This window comes from Syngnathus floridae, chromosome 1 (assembly GCF_059516105.1).
Source record: "Syngnathus floridae isolate MCC-2025c chromosome 1, RoL_Sflo_1.0, whole genome shotgun sequence".
In the NCBI taxonomy this organism is placed as follows: Eukaryota; Metazoa; Chordata; class Actinopteri; order Syngnathiformes; family Syngnathidae; genus Syngnathus; species Syngnathus floridae.
The window spans coordinates 27159436-27184445 of record NC_142413.1 but is presented as its reverse complement, the minus strand read 5'-3'; the positions used below and the strand labels follow the sequence as shown (position 1 = coordinate 27184445).

The 25010-nt window shown below is 44.2% G+C and overlaps 1 protein-coding gene across 11 annotated transcripts in view; it reads right to left on the bottom strand.

The window, feature by feature from the left end:
• The window catches only part of tctn1 (tectonic family member 1), a 232908-nt gene that overhangs the window by 80142 nt on the left and 127756 nt on the right, over positions 1-25010 (bottom strand). For all 11 annotated transcript variants that reach the window (XR_015861783.1, XR_015861782.1, XM_088392270.1 and 8 more), the window contains one exon: positions 8911-9023. Coding sequence is in view for 9 of the 11 variants with exons in the window: in XM_088392270.1 (XP_088248396.1) it covers positions 8911-9023 (113 nt within the window). In the remaining 2 variants the exon portion in view is untranslated. The remainder of the gene's footprint in view (positions 1-8910; positions 9024-25010) is intronic.

Sequence of the window (25010 nt, the reverse complement as noted above, 5' to 3'; positions counted from 1 at the left end):
AGGATGAGGAGTACGGGAGTGTAGAGGAGTGGGAGTACGTCTCGCCACAAAAAAGGTGGAGGCGTCAGCCCACTAGAGACCGTGTGCCTTGTAAAACCTGGGTACAAAATGAAGGATTGCTCAATCTGAGCAAGCCAGTGTCTATCCCCTGCCTGCGCTGATACAGATTGCAGAGGGACGTGCGTTCCGAAAGAGTCTGTGTGAGGGACGGCAGTTTATAGGTTTTGATTGGATTGGCCCCAACAAAATTTTCAATAATGGAACATGTTTCTCCCCTTCAAAGCATTGGATAAAATGTGGCCATGGAGAGGACATTCATGATTGTACCTGGTATGAGAGAATAGGGTCGGCGCTTCAGTCAGCAACAAGTGCCGCGGTTGAAGCTTTTGGTGGTGTAATCACCGGCGCTTTAGAAGCGGTACTGGGGCCAATCTGGGCGTGGGTGCTAGCAGGGTTTGCTTTGATAGAAGTAGCAACGACTCTGTGCATTGCCATAAAAGGAGGTATTAATAAGATTTTTGTTCGACCCCCGCGATTTGTTGGGGCGTCACTACCGATGCAAATAACACCCCGCAAGAAGGGGGGGGGGGGGTGTTCAGGACGTCTTGTTAAAAGGAGAAGTCTGGCAGCCGTCGGGCATTCAAGTCTGACAGCTCAGGGACTGGGACTTCAAAAAAGAAGAAGACGATAAAAAGAGGAACTAAAACAGATCATGGCAACCAACAGCTCAAGCGGTTTTTACAACCCGCGAGGGAGACCAGGGGAAATGAAAGTGAGTAATGAGGTTCAATATTGGGTTTTATTCAGTATCTGGACGGCCTACTGCTGTTCTGGGTCTTGGGATTTGCAACAATTCACTCGCCCCATAATATTGGTAATATCAATGTTCAAAGTTTTGATTTTGAGATTTTTATACAAAAGATACACGATGGGTTTGGGTCTTTTTGTAGTGTACATGCAGGGCAGAATGTATGTCGACCCAGAGACACCCAGAGGCATCGCCGAAATTGTATTGCTTTTTTTGTGGAGTGCTTTAGAGATAGTGTAATTTTTTGTTTATTATGCTGTTTTCGGGGTTGTCATATTAGAAGCAATGTTAGTAATAGGAATGGCCATGTATGTAATAAGGATGGTAGCACGACTTGACCAGCATGTCCGCTCCTCCGTCACGTGGAGATGGCGTACGGCCAAACTCGTGCTCTGGTGCATAATATGGGGGTCATTGTCTGTGTTACTTTGGACCGAAGTAGTGGACCAATTGGCAATGATAACCTGTTTTTTCACATACTCTGTTTTTTGTCCCCTCCCGCCCCGAAAGGCGAGAGGACGGCAGCCAAGGAGCCCCTCTATTGTATACCGAGGGGCTGGCGGAGGGGTAATTGTTTGATGTGTAACATGAAAAGTGTTAAAATTTGTGCTTCCATGTTTTACAGACTGTACACCGTGTTGCGGATGCACCAAAATGCATCCTATGCGGATTGAGCCATAAGAAATTGGCCTGGGTGGTCGGAAAAGCTTATGTGGGAAGCTGTTGTTATCAGGCCGGCTTTAGTTTAGCTTGGCTGGTCCCTGACGGTCTCTATGTAAAGGAGGGAGAGCAGTCCAGCTTGGACCATCTCGGATGGGAAGGATGTGCGGACTTGATGTCCACCGCAACTCTGCTTGAAACAACTAGAGGGCCCCTGACAACATGTACGGTTCTCATACATGGAGCGGGGAGAACCCACGGCACCATCTGGCCTTTGATACACATGAATGACATGGCGTCAACAGAACCGCGCCCGATGTGTCACTTCGCATTGGCAACGTGGGCGCTGTCTGACGGTGAGTGCTCATCATCGCTTACTCCCAGCTGACTTTTACACACACCCAAACACTGGATATGGATTACACCAAGCTATGGAGCTACCCAGCGAAGCCAAAAATAGCACCCAACTGGTATCTACCTTTTCCCTCTTTCATGAACTGTGTTTTGCAATCGAATTGTTCTGGGATTGAATGATTTTATTAGCACGGGTATCAGTGAGTGAAATTGTTCGGTTTCTGGAGTAATTGAGATTTGTAATTCTATTTCATGTTTCTTCAATAAATGTGTTTTGTATATTCATCTACTTCGTTGTGCGCTAATCTGTACGGAATGTGCAATCGATTGTTTGGGGTTGATTTGACAATTTGATTAATGTGCGGGTCGTTATTATGGTATAACATAGGACCGTAATAAACAAAAGTAACACCAAACATTTTAGAGAATTAAATAACCTTCGTAGTTATTTGAGATACGAGTGAATTTCAATCCGTTTGAAAGTTTGCTTCGTCTGAATAAATTAACGGAAGTGTTTAAATCGGATTATTGTATTGGTGTAGAATTTAAAGTAATTTAATTCTTTGAAGGGCGCAGGCCCGTTTCCCTTTCTGACGGGCCGCGTAAAAAGTAACTCCGAACATGTTAGAGAATTAAATAGCCTTCGTGATTATTTAAGGGAAGAGTGAATTTCGTTAAATGTTAATTCGTTTGAAAATTTACTTCCTCTAAATAAAATAACGACGGTGGTTAAATCCGACTATTTGAGTTAGTGAAGGATAAAAGTATTTTGATTGTCCGTCGGGCGCAGGCCCGTTCCTAATTTTGTCGGGCCGCGTCAAAAGTTAAATAGGACACGATCGAAAAATAGACTTGCCTTCCAAATTAATTACAGGGCAAATCTAATTAGAGTAGGACATTTTGATTCGTTTTAAGAGAGTTATTATTCTTTTTAAAGCGATCGAGTGGGTTGAAGCACTCCGACAGTTACGTGCTGGATCTACGTATAAGACGTTAGAATTAATAATGTAAAGTGCATTAACTTTCTTCTCAAATGCTATTATTGTCACACTTTTATTAATTTGATTCTCTTTCGAATAAACAAGTTGGTCGGCTCGCTACTTGAGCGACCAAGTGGAACGGACCCATATCAACATTTACTTCGGCAAAACTAGTGCTAGGGTGCGCTATACAATCGAATCCCTGAGGTCTTAACAAAGACATCTAAAAATATCCGTAACATAATAAAAACTTGAAACAGTAGCGGGGAGCCATCAATACGATGCGGTCACTTCGAAGTCTTGCCTCGAATTGAGTTACTCGGCTCGAGCTTCGGGTGACTTGAGAGGGATTGGCGTCGTAAAGAAATTAGATTGATTCCGGTGGAGTTAATTTAACTCGGGTGGTTACATTACGGACGAATCTCCGAACCCGGCTAAGACAAACCCGTTACCGGGAAGCCGGGGGCACCTTATTGAAAAAGGTGCGTTTGACAAATGCCATCGACTCTGTGGCGCCACTACGTCTGAAAACTCGCCGTAGATTGCCTACTCTGTGGTTCACAGCTGAAACACGTCCACTTAAGCAATTATGTAGAAAGCATGGGCGCAAACGGCGTTTAACCAAACTTGAGGTTTTCCATCAGCATGACAGCCTCCTGAAATATAAAGATGCGCTTATCTTAGCAAAAACTCATTATTTTTTGCATGTCATTAATCTCAATAAAAACAATCCTAAATACCTATTTGATACAGTGGCAAAGCTAACACTACGCCAGACAACCCCCGATAGCTCCTTCCACTCAGCTGAGGATTTCATGAAATTTTTCGCTCAAAAGATTGAATCCATTAGGGATGAGATCAAGATGTCCATTCCAATCTCTCAGTCAAGACCGCCAATTACCGCCGCTGACGATCATGCAATAACCTTCTCAAATTTTAAAAGTGTGTCCCTTGAAAGACTTACACAATTGGTTAGTGCGACTAAACAAACAACATGTTTCCTCGACCCGCTTCCAACCAAACTATTTAAAGAACTATTTCAAATTTTAGGACCGTCCGTCTTAAATATAATTAATCTGTTTATCTCCTCTGGGATAGTGCCAACAGCCTTTAAAATTGCTATCATTAAACTGCTACTTAAATGACTAAATCTTGACCCGGACTGTCTCAGTAATTATAGGCCAGTTTCAAACCTCCCATTCATAGCAAAACTTCTTGAAAAAGTAGTAGCGCAGCAGCTTATTGATTACGAGGTTGCCAATAATCAATATGAATCTTTTCAGTCTGGTTTTAGAGCTAATCATTCCACTGAGACAGTACTTGCTAAAGTGACTAATGATCTCCTCATAGCTATGGATTCAAACACTTCATTGTTATTGCTCGATCTTAGTGGTGTCTTCGACACTGGAGACTTCGATATTTTATTAGAGTGGGTTAAAAGTTGTGTTGGTATTTCTGGGTCAGCACTAGGCTGGTTCTATTCCTATCTATCAGACAGGACGCACCGAGTGGTCCATGACAATACGTCCTCTGAGCTCTATGTCACGTGTGGTGTCCCACAGAGATCGGTACTCGAACCAATTCTATTTAATATTTGTATGATTTCGCTTGGGGACATAATATTCGTTTTCAATGTTACGCGGATCACACCCAATTATATATGCCGTTATCGATGACAGATCCGCGGGACTGTTGTAATCTTGATGCGTGCCTTGCGGAGATAAAGCAATGGATGTCTCTCAACTTCCTTCATCTTAACCCAGAAAAAACTGAGATGTTGATAATTGGTCCAGCTCGTTATCAACACTTATTTAAGGAAACCACTATAACTATAGATAACCGTACTCACTCAGAGTGATACTGTAACTAATCTCGGGGTAATATTTGACCAAACGCTCTCCTTTCAAAAGCACATTAAGAATATAACCAGAATTGCGTTTTTTCAGTTTCGTAATATTGCTAAGATTCGTCCGATCCTCTCGACCGGTGATGCGGAAACTATTATACATGTGTTTATGACGTCACGCCTGGACTACTGGAACGCATTATTCTCTAAGTCCATCATCAAAAGTCTACAGTTAGTACAAAATGCTGCTGCAAGGCTGCTCTCACGGCCAAGAAAATTTGATCACATTACCCCAATATTAGCCAACTTACATTGGCTCGCGGTCCATTTAAGATGTGACTTCAAGGTTCTTAACCTATAAATCATTGCATGGCTTAGCACCTTCATATCTCGTCGACCTACTTGTTCCTTATGTTCCATCTCGTAACCTTCGTTCGCAAAACACTAGTCTTTTAGTGACACCGAGTTCCAAGAAAATGTCTGCAGGGTCCAGAGCATTTTCTATTCGGGCTCCAGAGCTTTGGAATGCCCTACCAATGGATATTAGAACTCCTACCTCAGTAGAAACATTTAAGACACGTTTAAAGACACATTTCTATGGTATGGCCTTTAATTAACCTGTGGTGGCCGATTCGGCTGGAGTTTGTTTTTGCTCCCTCTCCCCATAATACATTATAAGAAACCGACCGGATTTGGCCCACAGGCCGGACTTTGGACATGACTGATCTATACAATATAAATTATAGAATACTGCATAAAAATGCTTAGTCGTTGCAAAGTGAAGTAAAGTAAAACATTTCCACTAATCCTTTCCCCGCCAATTACTGCTGAATCCATTATCGATAACCTAATGTATGGATATGGATGGATGTTATGTTGCGCGCATGCACACACACACACACACACACACACACACACACACACACACACACACACACACACACACACACACACACACACACACACACACACACACACACACACACACACACACACACACACACACAAGCGCACACACGCGTGCACACACGCTCACACACGCATTTAAACACACACTTTCTGCATTTGAGACTTGCATTTACATTTTTGTTTAACCATTTGTTTAAATATTGCACGGCTTCTTATCTCTGCTAATTTACTTATGTTTTAAGCCAGGGGTGGGCAAATTTATTGACTGGCGGTCCGAATTTGGTTCTAAATTTTGATCGGGGGGCCGAACCAGAAGCAGATGGATATAGTGTTTGTGTGAAGTAATAGAAATGACATGTAAAGGTCATTGCATAAAAGGTTTGTACTTTTAGTAGGTAGTAAAGCATGGATATTCAAAAACACCTTTTTGAAAACAAATGCATTTATTAACAGCATTAAAAAAATATTTCACCCAAAAACTACTATCAGTGATTCTCATTAAATACGACACTGTTATTATGAATAATAGTTTCCATCACTTTAGCGCCTGCAGGTTAGATTTATGAAATATGTTTATCTAATGAGGCGAAATCACATCAAATGGCAAACATTCTGACCAAATACATCATCTTGAAGAATCAGTTAAAGAATACTTCTAAATAAAGTAATATAGAAATCAATATTATTGTTGGTCTCCCTTTTTTGCTAGTGCATCATGGACTGGAGTAAAATTTGTTGTGGTAATTCTTAGGATAGAGCCGAGGTGTCGGTCCGTTAACCTAGAGCTGTGACGGGCTTTGTTGACGTTCATGTGGCGGAACGTTTGCTCACACACGTAGTTCGAGCCAAATTGTCCTCTCTTTTTTTTTTAAACACTCGACACTCAGTGTCCACCTTTCTTTTCCTCGGGCCACTCATTTTAGTGGAAGGATTCCAGGGGAAGGTTTGTGGGTGGCATTAACGTAAAACTGTATCTGAAAGCTCAGCGCGCAAATTACGACAATGCTGACGTCACAACCCACACTCGAAATTCGGCACTGATGGAACTAGAGCGCGGAGTGCGCCGGGTCCGTACTACTTAGTACGTACACGCACTTGTGAGTGTGCACCGAGCTTTCTGACACGGCTTCCGGGAGTAAATGCGCGGGCGGGCGCTTCCCCATCTATTGGCGAAACATACTAATTGCAGGGAAAATGACCCAAAAAAAGTTCAATAATACAATCTATTCAGGTTTGGCGGGCCGGATTAAACGACCCTGTGGGCCGGATGTGGCCTGCGGGCCGTAGTTTGCCCATGTCTGGTTTAAGCTTTATTGTGCAATATGTACAGTACATAGGAGTGGCAAAAGCTGTTATAGTAAAATAATAATCTTGAAGTTACTAAAAGTTGAAGGAAATAACTAAAAGCATGGGGGCAGTTTATGCTTACCTCTTGACTCTGGGAGTGAGAGGTTTCTCAGCCTATGTAGGCCAAGGGGGAATTTCTCATTTAAAATAAAAAAAAGTGTTATGAAAACAATCCGAGTCGCTTAATGTGTGTCTCAACGGAGACGCGTCATTCACATGAGGGTGGTGGAGGCTGGGTTGGACGGCACGCAGCTTCAACATGTCGTCCGATGGTATATAAGAAGAGTTGTGTGTGGGGCTCTCAGCAACATTATGTTAATTAACCATCACGGTAACTTTACATTGTAAAGAACGATGAGGAAGTCGGTCGCTTGCATCTTAACCCCCCCCCCGCAGCTTGTGTTGCCTTGATTGATGAGGTAATGAGAAAATTAATCAATTAATTAATTAACGAATGCATGCTTTGGATGAATGAATGCATTAATGAATGAATTATTAATGAATTACTTATCTATTACCCCATTTTCGCTATAATTCAGGACCCCTTTTTTTAATGATGGTTATTGCAAAAACAAATAATCCATGTCTGGATTAACAGTACACAGATCATGTATTTTATTGTATTGTATTGTTCATTGTACTCGTATTACCTGGATTATTTTACCCCTTTCTTCAACATCAACAAATAAAGTGCATTTTACTTTCGTACTTGCGTACTTAATAGTTTCATGGCACCATATGAAGAGCACAATAGACACAAGATAGACACTATTACAGGAGTCCTCAATTTACAAGCACAATGGGTTCCGAGAGGTTGCTTGTATGAGGAATTGTTTGTAGGTCAAGACACAGTAAATTCTGTTTTTAAATTAAATTGAATTAAATAAAAAAATAATTAAATTTACAAAGTTTAAAAATATAAATTAAATTATATATGATGAGCAGAATAGACACAAGATAGACACTATTACAGGAATCCTCAACTTCCAATGGGTTCCGAGAGGCTGTTTGTAAGAGGAATTGTTTGTAGGTCAAGACAGTAAATTTTGTTTTAAAATTAAATTGAATTCAATTGAGAAATAATTAAATTTACAAAACTTAAAAAATATCAATAAAATTATATACGAAGAGCAGAATAAACATAAGATAGACACTATTACAGGAGTCCTAAATTTACAAGCACAATGGGTTCTGAGAGGTTTGTAAGAGGAATTGTTTGTAGATCAAGACATGATAAATTTTGTTTTATAATTAAATTGAATTAAATAAAAAAAATAAATTTACAAAACTTAAAAATATGAAATAAATTATGTAAGACCTACTGATACACTGACACATATAGTATCGAAGCCAGTGGTTCTTAACCTTTTTGGAGGTACCGAACCCCATCAGGTTCATATGCGCATTCACCGAACCCCTCTTGGGGGGGTGGGGAGGTACCGATGTGTTCGGCCATCCGCGGAAAGGGGGGACGGGGGGTGCTACCGGTGTGTTCGGCCATCCGCGGAGGACGGGGGGGCGGCTACCGGTGTGTTCGGCCATCCGCAGACGAGGGGGGGGGGTGCTACAGGTGTGTTCGGCCATCCGCGGACGAGGGAGGGATGCTACCGGTGTGTTCGGCCATCTGCGGGCAGGGGGGCGGGCAGGGGCGGGACATGACATACCAGCTCTGCCGAACCCCTGAAGCCGTCCGACTCACCGAACCCCTGGGGTTCTATCGAACCCAGGTTAAGAACCACTGGTCTAAGCATTAATTACAAATTAACTACATTTACTGAATTGCTTTTACAGGACAGTAATGGCAATCTTTGTTTCCATTAAGATTGCTTGGCATTTCTTGGCACCGCCACCACTTCATTAGCCTTTGCGTTATCAACCCTGCTAAATAAAGTTTACTTACGAGAAAAAATTTTAATTACTCGAAAGTGTACTGTACACCCTGAGCTGTTTATAGAGAGAACAGACATCCCCACTATTATAGCAGACACATGCGAGGTATAACTCACTGCATAGAGGTTGATATTTGTGTAGGTATCTATGCTTATGCTTGGTCGAGAGCTGCAGTCCTCTTTCAGATCCACACGACGAGAACATCGACTTTGCCTGTCCACTAGGAAGGCTGTGGGGAAAAAAGAACACTAAAAATTACATTATCAATGGAAATTACATTACCACTAAGAATCCTGTGGAAAAAAAGGACACTGGAAATCACATTACCACATAACATTTTCTGTAAAAACTGCCTAGTCAATATACTAAATAATACTACTGCTCACAAAGATATGTAATTGACCCTTAAAAAGAGCAATTTTCCCTGATAAAATGAAAATAATTAAAATCCTTCCCATATACAAAGGTGGCAATAAGACCACCGGATCTCAATATTTTTTCAATGCACTTTTATTCTCCTTTCAAAAACACATTAAGACCATAACTAAAATTGTGCATTTTCATTTCCGTAATATTGCTAAGATTCATCCGATTCTTTAAACTCGTGATGCAGAAATTATTATACATGCGTTTACTACGTCGCACCTATTACGTCGCGCCTAGAGCAATTTTTGGAAGACCATTAAACTTTGTGTAATAATCAATATGGTTTTCGCAACAAAAACTCAGCAATTATCAAGACAACACAAACGGGTGCATTTTTTGGTCTCCTCTACTCTTCCTCGTCACCATTATCTCGGTTGTGTACTTGAGGTACATCCACGGTGGCGTGTAAGACCAAAAAATAAATACGTCAAGTTTATTTATACAGCCCTAAATTACAGACAAGTCTCAAAGGGCGTCACATGTACAGAAATGGACAATTATTTGTATCATCCCCTGACCTCAAACTCCCACGAGGGCAAGGAAAAACTCAAAAAAACCCTACTGGGGAAAATGAGGAACCATGAGAAGACACCACAGATGGGAGGATCCACCTTCCAAGAAGACCAGGCTGCAATGGATGCAGAGAGGGCACATAATGTCGAACATTCCAAACAAAAGGTGGATGTCCATATTCAGTGAAGAGCTGCAGCAAGGTGCCCTCAATTGTCCTGGCAGTGTCTTTGAGGGTGGTAGTCCACCTCACATCCATCATCCCGATTGGTCGACAAGAAATCCAGACAGCCATTTTCCGTTTGGGTGTCACCTAACCGGGGATGGGAGGCTTGGGGGGGTAGGAAAGGGAACACAAACTCCAGCCGGATCGGCCAACACGGGTTAATTAAAGACCATAGCAAATGTGTCTTTAGTTGTGTCTTAAATGTTTCTTCAGAGGTAGCAGTTCTGATATCTATCAGTAGGGCATTCCAAAGCTCTGGAGCCCAAATAGAAAATGCTCTAGACCAGGGGTCACCAACCTTTCTTAAACCGAGAGCTACTTCCTGGGTACTGATTAAGGCAAAGGGCTACTAGTTTGACACACACTTCTGAAATAGCCAATCTGCTCAATTTAGCTTTCACTATGTGTTATTATTGTCATTTCCAGTTCACACGTAAGTGTGATTTTAACAAGAATAGCAAAAATACAGTCAAACCTTGATTTTCGACCACAATCCGTTCCAGAAGGCGGTTTGAGAAGCGAATCAGTCGAATTCCGAATCTATTTTTCCCATTAAAAATAATAGAAATAATTTTAGTCCGTTCCAAGACTAAAAAACAAGCACCTTGTTTTTAAGCATTTTCTCATTTACGCATTTTTGTCCGATTGCGCAACTGTAGCGCACCGACGAACGCGCAACCGTAGCGCGTTGCCCACTGCGCAACTGCACCGCGCTGGTCGCATTATTGTGACAGAGCCGTCGCTGAAATTTAGAAAATATTTTTAAAGTCCTGATGTACTTTCCAGAATTTAAGTGGACCTAAGTGCGCAGGGAGCTTAATTTTGTCCGATTGCGCAACTGCAGCGCACCGCCGAACGCGCAACCGTAGCGTGTCGCCGACCGCGCAACTGCACCGCGCTGGTCGAATTATTGTGACAGAGCCGTCGCTGAAATTTAGAAGACAATTTTAAAGTCCTGATGTACTTTCCAAAATTTAAGTGGACCTCAGTGCGCAACTGCAGCGCGCCGGGCGTTCACTGTCGCATTGCTTTAAGAGCGTCTTTGTGTTTTAGGATGGCTTTACTGCTCCCACTTGCTTTCTTTGGAGGCATGATTAGGGGTTAATACAATCCTCAAAGTTACGAAAATGCAATAACTACGGAGTCAGTCGGCATCCGGGCCGTGCGGTCGGGTTTTCTAGGGTCCTCCCGGCTCATCTTGCGAGGTTCGTCCTCCGAATGTTGTTCAACAACTGAAGCAAAAAAATCTCAAATTTTTGGTTCAAATTCCGATTTGTCCGAGAACCGGGACGTTCGGAAACCGAGGTTTGACTGTAAAATAAATAGATGCAGCTCACTGACAAGTGCCGCTATTTGAGCTAATTTAAGAACAGTCCTGCGGGCGTCTAATGCGGTTCTCACGGGCGACCTGGTGCCCACGGGCACCGTGTTGGTGACCCCTGCTCTAGACCCTGCAGACTTCTTTTTGGCCCTCGAGGTCATTAAAAGACTAGTCTTTTGCGAGCAAAGGTTACGGGACAGAACGTAAGGCACAACTAGGTCGACGAGATACGAAGGCGCTAAGCCATGCAGGTCGTGAGACAGGTTAGTTTTACCCTACTGATAATCTGTCATCGCAATAGCAATTCTCGTGATGCGAGAAATTGTTATACATGCGTTTCTTACGTCGCGCCTTGACTACAATACGTTACAGTAGTCAAGGCACGACGTAATAAACGCATGTATCATAATTTCCACATCACGAGTTGAAAGAATTAGACAAATCTTAGCAATATTATGGAGGTGAAAAAACACAATTCGTTATGTTCTTAATGTGTTTTTGAAAGGAGAATAAAAGTTGATTAAAAACAAACATTCTCCTTGGAATGAAAAATAAAAGGATATTGGCAATTTTAAGTCTAAAATTATTCAATTAATTATATTAAATCAAATGATAATTTATTAAAATGATGTGTCGATGTGTGGCCAACATTGATGTAAATAGATGTACCCGGATCACAGGAAAGACACTTTGATACATCACTTAAATAAATGTATCGTGACAACCGAGTACAAAGCTTCCTAAAATATTCTGCCTGAGAATGTGCAAAGTTTATGCAAGCAAAGGAAAGATAATCTTGGTCTCAGACGAATGTTGATGTTTGAGATGCAGCAGATAGACGCAACATATTGAAGTCACATGTTAGCAATTATACAGTAGGGAGAACAAGTGTTAGGGTTGATAGATAAGTTTGATCCTATGATTATGTTGAAATGTAACCTGTAATAATTAACCAAACTTGTCCTGTCTTAACAAAGTAGTAGAACAAAGTGCTAAGATCCTTTGAACTGATTGACCAGCTGCAGAGGAAGCAAACAAAGTTGTTCTGTTTACACAACATTGTAAAACGCCCCCTGCTCTGATTTGACCAGAGGCCAGGTGTTCACCAAACTAGTCCACTCTCAACCCCACCCTGCTTCTCTCAATAAATATGCTCTTGCGAAAATCCAAAGTCAGACTTTGTTCGAACATCGCTGTATGCACAGTGACGAACAATTTCTCCACTTGCAAGTGTTCAAAAGGCATACTGTCTCCCGTGTGGTTCTTGCAAATAAGTTAGAGTGAACACCACTCTAACATTTTGGTGCTGTGACCCGGATTCCAACATACCCACTGCTGACCGACGGAGGACGACGTGCTGCACTGTCGACAAGCCAGCGTCCATTAGGAGGACCTGGAAAAGAAAGACCTGGGCCGAAAATTCTTTGCTGGGCCAGCATCTTAGGTCTGCTTTCGTCTGACAACAGTGGATTGACGGGATTCGGAAGTGCAACGAACTAGGAGACAAGTAAGTAAAAGCCCTAAAGCTAAAAGTGCACGAGATACGGCTTTGGTTTGTCCGAGCCATGAGATAAGGCTTTGGTTTATCCAAGCCATGAGATACGGCTTTGGTTTGTCCAAGCCATGATATATGGCTTTGGTTTATCCGAGCTATGAGATACGGCTTTGGTTTTTCCGAACCAAGAAACAGCTTGGGTCCAAGACCCAGTGGAAGGAACGGGTTAAGAAAAACAGAGCTTCTTTTTCTTAACTGAAGAAGGACGTATATTTTTTTGTCCGTTTTTCCAAGCTGTTTGCCTGAAAGTTGTGTGGTTGAGAGTGTCTGGTAGGATAAATTGACTAAAAAGCAGTTCTAGCATTAATCCACGGTAATAAGACAGGCTAGTAATTTGTTGAAAGGTCAATTTAAACCTGCATTGAGGATCCTCAAAGAAAATAAAAATTAAAACACTTTTGAAAAAACTAAAACTACTAAATTAAGATGTAAAATAAAAACTGTAAATCCCTGAATAAAGGGGCTCTTGAAGGAGATGAGAAGTACATGGCGAGTAGATTTCTTAATTGTATGCAATACATGCCGAAGTGGAAGAGAAAGTATGGAGTAGAAGGAAAGTTGAAAGTTGAAATGTGGAACATAGTAGAAGAAGTTTTGGAGGAGTGTGGCTAGGAAGACACAGGGATTGAGAAAGGAAAGAATAGAGGGAGAATTGCAATGTGCTAGAGTGTGGTTAGAAGCGTCACAAGAGAGAAGAGAACAAATTCAAAAGACAAAAAATAGAAAAATAAAAAGTGATGAGGCCGCCATTCAATTAAGATTTGAAAAATAATTCAGGTTGCACAGTGGCATCCCATTCAATGATGCACCTGAGGGTGCTTATCAGCAACAGCTTAAGAGATACAGGAGCCTGCGCTCCCGCACCACCAGACTCGCCATCAGCTTCTTTCTCCAGGCTGTTAGGGCCCTGAACTCGCTACCCCCTTCTGCGTAGCGTGCGGCACTGTCGCGCTATTTTCTGGAATGTCTGCTGTACGCGCACTTGCTCCTTTTTTTTTGCTCCTTTTATTTATTTATTTATTTATTTGTTGTGTTATTTATTCATTATTTATTCAGCATGCTTTTGTTATACTTGTTTACTTGTTTGTCTGTTGTGAGCCATGCCTTGTCACCGTGGGATAGGGGGGAACGAAATTTTGGTTTCTTTGTGTGTCTTTGGCATGTGGAGAAGTTGACAATAAAGCTGACTTTGACTTTGACTTTAAAAATGCGCTCCTCACTGGTTCCCGCCCTGAATTAGGCAACTGGGTGAGGAAACACTTGGTGGAAGTGGACACTGCTTGTGTTACAACAACCATGCAGTGGGCCAGAGACGCTGAAAAAGTGATCAAGAAAGGCAAAAGTTCTGATATATTTCATCTAGATGATGATGATAATGATCTAGATGAAGATACAACAGTCTTCTTCCAAAGTTCCCAACGGGGCAGAAGAAGAGGTAGGGGCCAACAAGGTCGCAGGCCACCATTCGATTCAAAACCCCCATCAGATTCAGACAACTGTTGGAACTGTGGGGAATGTGGACACTGGTCAAAAGAGTGTTATATAAAAAAAAAAAAAACAATCAAAGGGTGGAGGAAGAGGCAGAGGAAAAGTCAAATTTTCAGCATGACTAGCCTTTGACCGCTCATGCTCCTACAAAGAAAGAAATAGTAGATGTCCATAGAGCAGGGGTCACCAACCTTTATTAAACCGAGAGCTACTTCCTGGGTACTGATTGAGGCAAAGGGCTACCAGTTTGACACACTTCTGAAATAGCCAATTTGCTCAATTTGGCTTTCACTATGTGTCATTATTGTCATTTACATTGACATGTAAAATTGACAATAAAGCAGACTTTGACTTTGATTTCCAGTTCACACGTAAGTGTGATTTTAACAAGAATAGCAAAAATACAGTCAAACCTTGGTTTTTGACCACAATCCATTCCAGAAGGCGGTTCGAGAAGCGAATCAGTCAAATTAGAAATTATGGAAACATTTTTAATCCATTTCAAGACAAAAAAAAAGAAAAACTCTTTTTCAAGCATTTTTTCATTTGCGCATATTTGTCCGATTGCGCATAGTTGTCTGATCGCGCAACTGCAGCGAACCGCCTAACGCGCAACCGTAGCGCGTCGCCCACCGCGCAACTGCACCGCGCTGGTCGCATTATTGTGACAGAGTCGTTGCTGAAATTTAGAAAATATTTTTAAAGTCCTGATGTACTTTCCAGAATTTAAGTAGACCTAAGTGTGCAGGGAGCTTAATTTTGTCCGATTGCGCATCTGCAGTGCACCGCCGAACGCGCAACCGTAGCGCGTCGCCGACCGCGCAACTGCACCGCGCTGGTCGCATTATTGTGACAGAGCTGTCGCTAAAATTGAGAAAATATTTGTAAAGTCCTGATGTACTTTCCAAAAATTAAGTGGACCTCAGTGCGCAGGGAGCTTAATTTGGTCCGATCGCGCAACCGCAGCTTGCCGGGCGCTCACTGTCGCAATGCTTTAAGAGCGTCTTTGTGTTTTAGGACGGCTTTACTGCTCCCATTTGCTTTCTTTGGAGGCATGATTAAGAGTTAATACAATCCTCAAAGTAACGAAAATACAACAACAACGGAGTCAGTCGGCATCCGGGCCGCGCGGTCGGGTTTTCTCGGGTCCTCTCGGCTCATCTCGCGAGGTTCGACCTCCAAATTCTGTTCGACAACCGAGGCAAAAAAATCTTGAAATTTTGTTCGAATCACGATTTGAGAAGCAGGACGTTCGAAAACCGAGGTTTGACTGTAAAATAAATAAATGCAGCTCACTGACCAGTGCCACTATTTGAGCTAATTTTAGAACAGTCCTGCGGGCGACTCATGCTCTCCTCACGGGCAACCTGGTGCCCGCGGGCACCGTGTTGGTGACCCCTGCCGTACAGCATGAGACATTCTGAGCGCATTAAAAGAAAAAAAAAAAAAACATGTTACTTTGGGTTTAGATTCATTGTCAGATTACAGAATGACAAATGACCAGCGATCAAATTTTGTGTGCACCCTAAAGTTAAAATTTGCAAATCATGTGGTAAAGAAATGCAAATTGCTTCTAAAAGATAAATAAAGAATTAGAATGTGCTGTCCTCGCGTGTGTGGGCGGGAACCGGCTTCATGATAGACTGCAGGAAATGGCCAGCCTGTGACAAATCATTGGTGCCCGGCCGCCACCCCTCGCGTGCGAGAGCGGTGCATGTGTGCGCCAATGTGTTAAAAAGACGAAATTGGCTAAACCTTTAGTGCAAAGAAATTTGCGAGACTGTGGTCTATCCAATTTGCACCGCAAAACAGAAACAATTTTGAAAAATAAAAAAAGAGAGGAAAAGAAAGAAATCTGTTTGTGGGCAGAAACTGATTAGTGTCGAGCCCTCATGAGAAATTGAGGGGGGAAAAAAACAATAGACAGAACATGCTTTAAGGAATTGGATGAAGCAAAATTGTGAATTTAAGACATTGCAATGCTACATTTAAAAGGAATAATTGATTGGTTGTGTTATAAGATTATACAAACTTCTTTATGTGAGTTAAATCCGAGAGATTGAGTTGGTTAAATTTAAAAACAGAAAAATTCTGATTCATTTGCCAGTAGTTTTTTTGTGTTGAGTTTTTTTTGGGATTGGTGGATTGAACAAATTGGAACCTTAGGAAAAAATTAGAATAAAGAATGTGAGTTGAGTATGACATATCAGAAAATCAGAAATCAGAAAACCTTTATTGTCATTCTACATAGTACAATGAAATTGGAGACCTCCATCCAGTGCATGAGGTAGATACGAGTAACATAGTCAAGTAATCGACTAATAGAAAAGTAGATGAATAATCGGAAACAGTAGTGCGGACAAAGTGCATTAGTAGTGCAGGAGGAAAGTGTCATCAGTGTCGGCTGGAGTTGAGGGCGGCTATGGCTTGGGGAAAGAAACTGTTTTTGAGTCTGTTTGTCCTGGTCTTCATTTGCCTGTAGCGTCTTCCAGAGGGCAACAGGTCAAACAGGGCGGAGCCAGGGTGGGAGCTGTCCGCTGAGATGGCCTTAGCCCTGCTGAGGCAGCGGGTAGTGTAGATGTCCGTAAGGGAGGGGAGAGGGCGGCCGATGATCCTCTGGGCTGCCTTCACCACTCTCTGCATCTTCTCCCTGTCAGCGGCGGTGGAGCTGCCGAACCATACTACGATGCAGTAGGTCAGTAGACTCTCAATGGAAGATCGGTAGAAGGTCAGCAACAGGTCGGTGTTGAGGTTGTACCTCCTGAGAACTCTCAGGAAGTGTAACCGCTGCTGAGCCTTCTTGACGGTGGTGGTGATGTTCTCTGACCAGGAGATCCGGTCAGAGATGTGGACGCCCAGGTACTTGGTGCTGTGGACCCTCTCCACCTGCTCGCCGTTGATGAAGAGGGGAGTTGGCTCAGGGCTGTGCCTTCTGAAGTCTATGATGAGCTTGTTGGTCTTCTTGGTGTTCAGAGCGAGATTGTTCTCAGAGCACCAGTCGACCAGCTCCAGGACCTCCTCTCTGTAGGCTACCTCAACGCCATTGGAGATGAGACCGACCACAGTGGTATCGTCGGCGAACTTGACAATCCGGTTGTGGTTGTGGGCCGGTCTGCAATCGTGAGTGTAGAGGCAGAAGAGGAGGGGGCTCAACACACAGCCCTGTGGGGAGCCGATGCTCAGCGTACGGGTGGAGGAGAGGCGGGAGCCAACTCTCACAGCCTGGAGTCGGTTGGTCAGAAAGTCATTAATCCAGGCACATGTGAGAGGGGGGAGTCCGAGAGTGTCCAACTTTGTGGTGAGTCTGTCCGGGAGGATGGTGTTGAATGCCGAACTGTAATCCACAAAGAGCATCCGGACATAGCTCTGCTGCTGCTCCAGGTGGTTCACCGCACAATGGAGGGCTACGGCGATGGCGTCCTCTGTGGATCTGTTGGTCCGGTATGCAAACTGGTGGGGGTCGAGGTGTGGGGGAAGATAATCCTTGATGTGCTGAAGAACCAGCCTCTCAAAGCACTTCATGATCACCGGAGTGAGGGCCACTGGTCGGTAATCATTCAGGCTAGAGATGGCCGACTTCTTCGGCACTGGGATGATGGTTGAGGTTTTCAGGCAGGGCGGGACGGTTGCTAGGGCCAGGGAGCGGTTGAAGATCGTGGTGAAGGTGGGGGCGAGCTCCTCAGCGCATGCCCTCAGCACCTTGCCGGGGACCCCATCCGGGCCTGTGGCCTTTCTGGGATTCACTGCAAGGAGCACCTTTCTGACCTTGTGCTCCTGAACAGTGAGTGGAGTGATGTCAGAGCTGGGAGGGGGAGGGGGCAGGGCAGGGACAGGGGAGTGCCGCTGGGATGTTCCAAACCGAGCAAAGAAGCTGTTTAGCTCCTCTGCCAGCTGTGCGCCTTGGTCTTCGACTTGAGCGGCACTGCCCCTGAAGTTGGTGATCTCCTGGATGCCCTGCCACACCTTACGGCTGTTGTTGCTGGACAGGTGGGACTCGATGCGTTGTCTGTGGTCCGCTTTCGCCTGTTTGACTCCTCTCCTCAGCTCAGCTCTGGCAGCGCTGTACAGAGCTCTGTCTCCTGACCTGAAGGCGGTGTCGCGGGCTCTGAGGAGAGAGCGGACCTGGCTGCACATCCAGGGTTTCTGGTTAGGGAAGACCCGGATGGTTTTGGTCACAGTCACATTGCTGGCGCAGAACTGGATGTAGCCCAGAACTGTGTCTGTGTGTGTCCCCAGCTCCTGGTGGTCGAACAGGTCCCAGTCTGTCCGTTGAAAACAGTCTTTGAGTTTGTGGAGTGCATCCTCAGGCCAGGAGGTGATGGTCCTTAAGGTGGGTCTGAGTTTGCGTCTGAGGGGGGTGTAGGCAGGGAAGAGCAGGAGGGACAGATGGTCTGATTGCCCGAGGTGGGGGAGGGGGATAGCTCTGTATGCATGTTTGATGTTAGTGTAGACATGGTCCAGGGTGTTCTCACCCCGTGAAGCACACTTTATGTGCTGGTGGAAATTCGGCAGTACAGTCTTTAAGTTGGCCTTGTTCCCCCGCTACAATGTGGAAGCCATCAGGGTGAGCCCGTTGTTGTTCACTCACAGCTCTCAGCAGGAGAGAGAGTGCCGTGCTTACGTCAGCGTCGGGTGGAATGTAAACAGCAATGACGATAACAACAGCTAGCTCCCTCGGGAGGAAAAAAGGCCGGCACCTGACTGCCATGTACTCGAGGTCCGGACAGCAGTGGCTGCCTACGATGGCCGCATTGTTGCACCAGTTATCGTGCACATACATACAAAGCCCCCCACCTCTGCGTTTACCGGAGTCCAATGTTCTGTCCGCGCGTAGCAGGGAGCGGCTTGCTAGCTGCATGCTAGCATCGGGGATATCCGGGCGCAGCCAGGTTTCGGTTATAATAATCACACAACAGTCCCGGACGTAGTGGTTTCCCGTGAGCTGTAGATCCAGGTCATCCATTTTATGCAGCAGGGATCTGGGGTTGGAGAGAAACAGGCTCGGGAGAGGCGGCTTGTGCGGTTGTTTACGTAGCCTTAGCATTAGGCCAGACCGACGGCCTCGCTTTTGCTTCCTCTCTCTTCTCCGCCTGCGTCGCCTCCCAGACCCGACAACAATCCATGGAGACCCTGGCGGTCTCGCAATCTCGTCTGGGATGTTGTGCTTGCGGTGAAAGTCACTTGAAATAGGTATCCGTGCTTGGTATCCAATGTCCGTGAGCAAGTGGAAAGTGTACTTGGGATTCCCAGTACAGAGTGTGCCAAAGAGTGAAAATAAAAAAAGATAGGCAAGTAAAAAAGAGCACTGGCGTGGAGAGCCGTAAGCCGCTGCGTCCGTACGCGCCGCCATCTTGAAGCCTTCCATCATGAATGTTGTATAAAGAGATTGAAAAGAGTGAGACCAATATGTGGTGGAAAGGCTCTTTTTTGGAGACTGTGTGTAAGATGCAAATGAGCAAGGATGAATGATTGCCTGAATGAAAGAAAAATGCAGGTTGAATGGTTGAGTTGTTGGAGACTACTATGAAAAACTAGTAGAACAGGTTTGAAGAAAGAGTGATTTTGAGCAAGTTAAATGCCAAGAAAAAAAAGTTGCTTTTGGATTAATAATTAACTAGAGAAAAAAACTGGAGAACCAGTAACACATGCAGAAGATTTGTGAACGGGGAAACTGAGTCGGGTTTTGGAAAGAAAGTCACATTAAATGACGATAGAATCATATGTAGTAAAGAACACATACTCCCAAAAAGTTTGTCAAGGTGTCAAGGCATGGGCATCGCCAAGCCTCAGAAGGAGGGAGGGAGTAGGACAGATAGGTTGGTTGTTCTGACAGATCGTCGCTCTTCGGACACAAAGTATGGCAGCGGACCAAGAGGTATGTACGGCTTCGTGCACCAACTGCACCCTTCTCTTAGAGAGGTTGTCTCTGCTAGAGGGACGTGTCCGCCAGTTAGAGCAGAATAGTGCGATAACAGTAGTTGCGGCGGACACAGACGCGGGCTGTAGTCAGCCCGCTAGCCCGGTTAGCATTAGCCCCAAGCGGCTTGCTAATCGCGATGAGCCAGGTAAGACGTATAGCCGTCCAAAGTCATCTCGGTCTACTGGCCCTCGCACTTTGGTCATAGGCGACTCCATTACCCGAAACATTACGCTTAAAAATCCAGCCACTGTAATGTGTATTCCTGGGGGCAGAGCACCCGACATAGAAGCTAATCTTAGGGAGCTGACTCGCAATAGGCCTAGTCAACAGCGTAGTTCCACCAACACTAGCTACTCGGACATAGTGATACACGTCGGCTCCAATGATGTTAGGATGAGACAATCAGAGATCACAAAGAAAAACATAGCGAGGACTTGTGATTTTGCCAGAAAGATGAGTCGGCATCGAGTATTTGTCTCTGGCCCCCTGCCTGGGAGAGGCACTGATGAGAGGTTTAGTAGATTAGTCTCCCTTAATCGATGGATGGCTGGGTTCTGTAAAAAGCAGGGACTGTATTTTATAGATAACTGGTCATCCTTCTGGGGCCGCCCCGACCTGCTGAGGAAGGACGGCCTTCACCCTAACCGTGAAGGCGCCTTCACTCTTTCTAGGAATATAGATTACTGTTTGAGCCACTCATGACAGGTCACTTTAGAGCAGGCCAGGGCACAGGTGATTAGACCACCTGTGAGGATGGGTTTGGAGTCTGTTAAGTTAAAGTTAACTAGCGCTAGGCTAGACTTTCAGCATACACATAACTCCTCGTGTAGACTAGAGCCCGACAGTTTAAATAGTGCTGCAGTACACATAAACACACTTTCTACTGGGGTAGTAGACAAATCCAATCACTCCGTCCTGACCGGTCTTGCTGATGAAACGGTGCCTGTTTTAGATAACTTCACATGTGTAACAAATATTCATCATCAAATTCCCACGGTCGTTTCATCCCACCACCCTAATAGATTTTTGAGAGGTGATATTAGGCCTAGAGAACACAATTTTACTCGCATCCCGTTTAAAAATCCTTCGATAGATACGCACCCTGATCAACCAATTACACTTAAATTCGGTTTTATGAATATTAGATCACTTCATACGAAAGCAGTTCTCGTTAATGACCTTATCACGGAACATAATCTAAACGTTTTTGGTCTTTGCGAAACCTGGTTAAAACCTAATGAACTGCTACCACTTAACGAGGCCTTGCCTCCAAATTTTGTGAGCTCGCATGTGGCACGTCCTCGAAAAAAGGGTGGGGGTGTCGCCCTCATCTCAAATTCTGAGCTTAGATTTAGGCCGCGCTCAATTCACGTATTTAAAACATTTGAAGTTCTCATTGTGCGATCCACTGTGTTACCGTCATTCTATCTTGTTATTTACCGCCCACCCGGGGCTTACTCTGGCTTCCTGGATGAATTTTCAGAATTTGTGGCTGATCTAGTGACAAATGCAGATAATATAGTTATCATGGGTGATTTCAACATCCACATGAATTCACCGTCAGAACCACTGACTTCGGCATTTCAAACTTTAATCGATACGTTTGGTTTTACGCAAGCTGTACAGGCAGCAACGCATAAGAATGGAAATACCTTAGATCTGGTATTATCCCGGGGACTAGCAACCTCAAATATAGCAGTACTGCCATACACCACTGTTCTGTCTGATCATTTCTTAATAAAATTTGAAATTTTAGTTCCTTGTCAAAGACAAGAGAGCAATCAGAATTATAGCAGCCGTAATTTTAACTCCATGACTGCAACTGCGCTATCTGAGTTACTGTCGCCGGCAACCGCCATGTTTCCCGCATACAGCGGCTCTATTGATAATCTTACAAATGAATTCAATGCGACATTATTAAAAGCCATCGACTCTGTGGCACCGCTACGTCTGAAAACTCGCCGTAGATGGCCAACTCCGTGGTTCACAGATGAAACACGTTCGTTTAAACAATTATGTAGAAAGCATGAGCGCAGATGGCGTTTAACCAAACTTGAGGTTTTCCATCAGGCATGGAAGGACAGCCTCCTGAAATATAAAGATGCGCTTATTTTAGCAAAAACTCGTTATTTTTCGCAAGTCATTAATCTTAATAAAAACAATCCTAAATACCTATTTGATATGGTGGCAAAGCTAACTCTGCGCCAGCCGACCCCCGATAGCTCCTTCCACTCAGCTGACGAGTTTATGAAATTTTTTGCTCAAAACTGGATATGGATTACACCAAGCTATGGAGCTACCCAGCGAAGCCCCGGTGGGGCTCGTCCGGCCTGCACGTCGGGGAGGAGGACGGTGTGCTGGACATTGGACCCGAGATGGGTCTTACGTCCGGTGCAGAGAGCCATGCGAGGGTTGCATGGGGTGTCGGGTTCCAGACGGCAGCCGTGTGTATGGGGGGCCTGGCTACAATGATGACCCTTCCCCCAACTCGCCCACTAGCCCCAGACGGGCGGCAAGCCCACTGGAAGTGGATACAGCTCCGTCTGGGTCTGAAGACGACGATGGGTCTCGAGACGGAGGACGCGAGAGCGGGGCTGAGCGTGAGAATGAGGAAGCAGACATCGAAAGTGTGGCCACAGGGGATTCAACACCTCCGGTGCTGAGAGCCCTCGCGTTGGAGGACCACTCTGACAACGACAACGCTTCTGGTCGATTGTCACGCCTGATCAGCGCCCTCGCAGAGATCGCCAGACATGGAGACATGGCGGCGGCCTGCCCTACTTCGACGACCGCTGAGATTGTGAATATCTCCGACGACGACGACGACATGGCTGCGTAGCTCCCGACGTGGGTTGAGGTCAGGAAGGATTGGTACCTGTTTCTCAATCCATGGGGGGCGTGTCATGTAACAAGGGGAGAAGAGATGGTGCAAATGGTGAATATGGATTGTTCACAGGAATAAATTGGTAGAGTTGAAATTCCAAATTTTAGCAGCAGATGGTACAAAATTTGAATTAAGGATTACTGAATAAATTGGCAGAGCTGAAATTCCAAATTTGTCCAAAAGATGGCGCCAGACCGAAACATGAGACCAAAAAAGGGGCCAAAATAAACTAAACTACTAAAAATAGAAATAAAACAGGAACACGGTGTCGGATTGTGAGTCACGCATGGAAGCACAAATGTGATTTTTACTTTTTGATTTCTTTGCTTGGCTAAAATGTATTCTGTAACAGCTTAAGCAATATTATTAGTCAATTCGATCAAGGGGCCCGCCACTGTGAGAATAGTGGGGTGACATAAATTGTTTGGAGAAGCACAAATGTGATTTTTACTTTTTGATTTCTTTGCTTGGCTAAAATGTATTCTGTAAAAGCTTACGCAATATTATTAGTCAATTCGATCAAGGGGCCCGCCACTGTGAGAATAGTGGCGTGACATGAATTGTTTAAAGAAATAGATCAAAGGTTTGGATTTTTATTTCAGAGTTGATTGAAGTGTAACTTTAAAGAGTTATCCTCATGAAACAGGAAGTGAAGAAAAGAGGAAGTGGAAGGTTTTACCATGGGCTAGCTGTACATTTGGTGGAAAGTAATGCGTGGTCATAATAAGGGCGGAAACAGCTGCTGAAAGGCAACAGGTGTACGAGCGTGGGAAACTGGGCAATCTTACCCTATAGGAGCGTGGGAAACTGGGCAATCTTACCCTATAGGAGCGTGGGAAACCGGGCAATCTTATCCTATAGGGGCGTGGGAAACTGGGCAATCTTACCCTATAGGGAGGGTATAGGTACCAGAAGAAAGAAAGGGGTGGGGGGCAGAGAAGTCTATAAAAAGACCTGCAGGGGCAGTTACGGGGCTTTTTCCCCCAAAGAGCGCTCATACGTGAAGAAGCCCGAAGGAGTTTCAAGATTTTTTCCAAAGTCCCGGGATCTTTGTGTGAGACGCAGGATCGTTTGCTTGGATTAACTTGGATTTACTCAAAGGAATTGGACTGGACAACTTTGCATGAGGAACTAGGTGAGGGGAACGACTTTTCTGTATTTACGCGAGGGGGGGGGGGGGAATAACCATCGGGTCGTCGGTCCCCTCGAGGCCAACCCGTTTCCCTAATTTGGATTTTAGAAGTAAGATCGAACTGATCACTCAACTTTGCTTCCACCAAAAATAGCACCCAACTGGTATCTACCTTTTCCCTCTTTCATGAACTGTGTTTTGCAATCGAATTGTTCTGGGATTGAATGATTTTATTAGCACGGGTATCAGTGAGTGAAATTGTTCGGTTTCTGGAATAATTGAGATTTGTAATTCTATTTCATGTTTCTTCAATAAATGTGTTTTGTATATTAATCTACTTCGTTGTGCGCTAATCTGTACGGAATGTGCAATCGATTGTTTGGGGTTGATTTAACAATTTGATTAATGTGCGGGTCGTTATTATGGTATAACATAGGACCGTAATAAACAAAAGTAACACCAAACATTTTAGAGAATTAAATAACCTTCGTAGTTATTTGAGATACGAGTGAATTTCAATCCGTTTGAAAGTTTGCTTCGTCTGAATAAATTAACGTAAGTGTTTAAATCGGATTATTGTATTGGTGTAGAATTTAAAGTAATTTAATTCTTTGAAGGGCGCAGGCCCGTTTCCCTTTCTGACGGGCCGCGTAAAAAGTAACTCCGAACATGTTAGAGAATTAAATAGCCTTCGTGATTATTTAAGGGAAGAGTGAATTTCGTTAAATGTTAATTCGTTTGAAAATTTACTTCA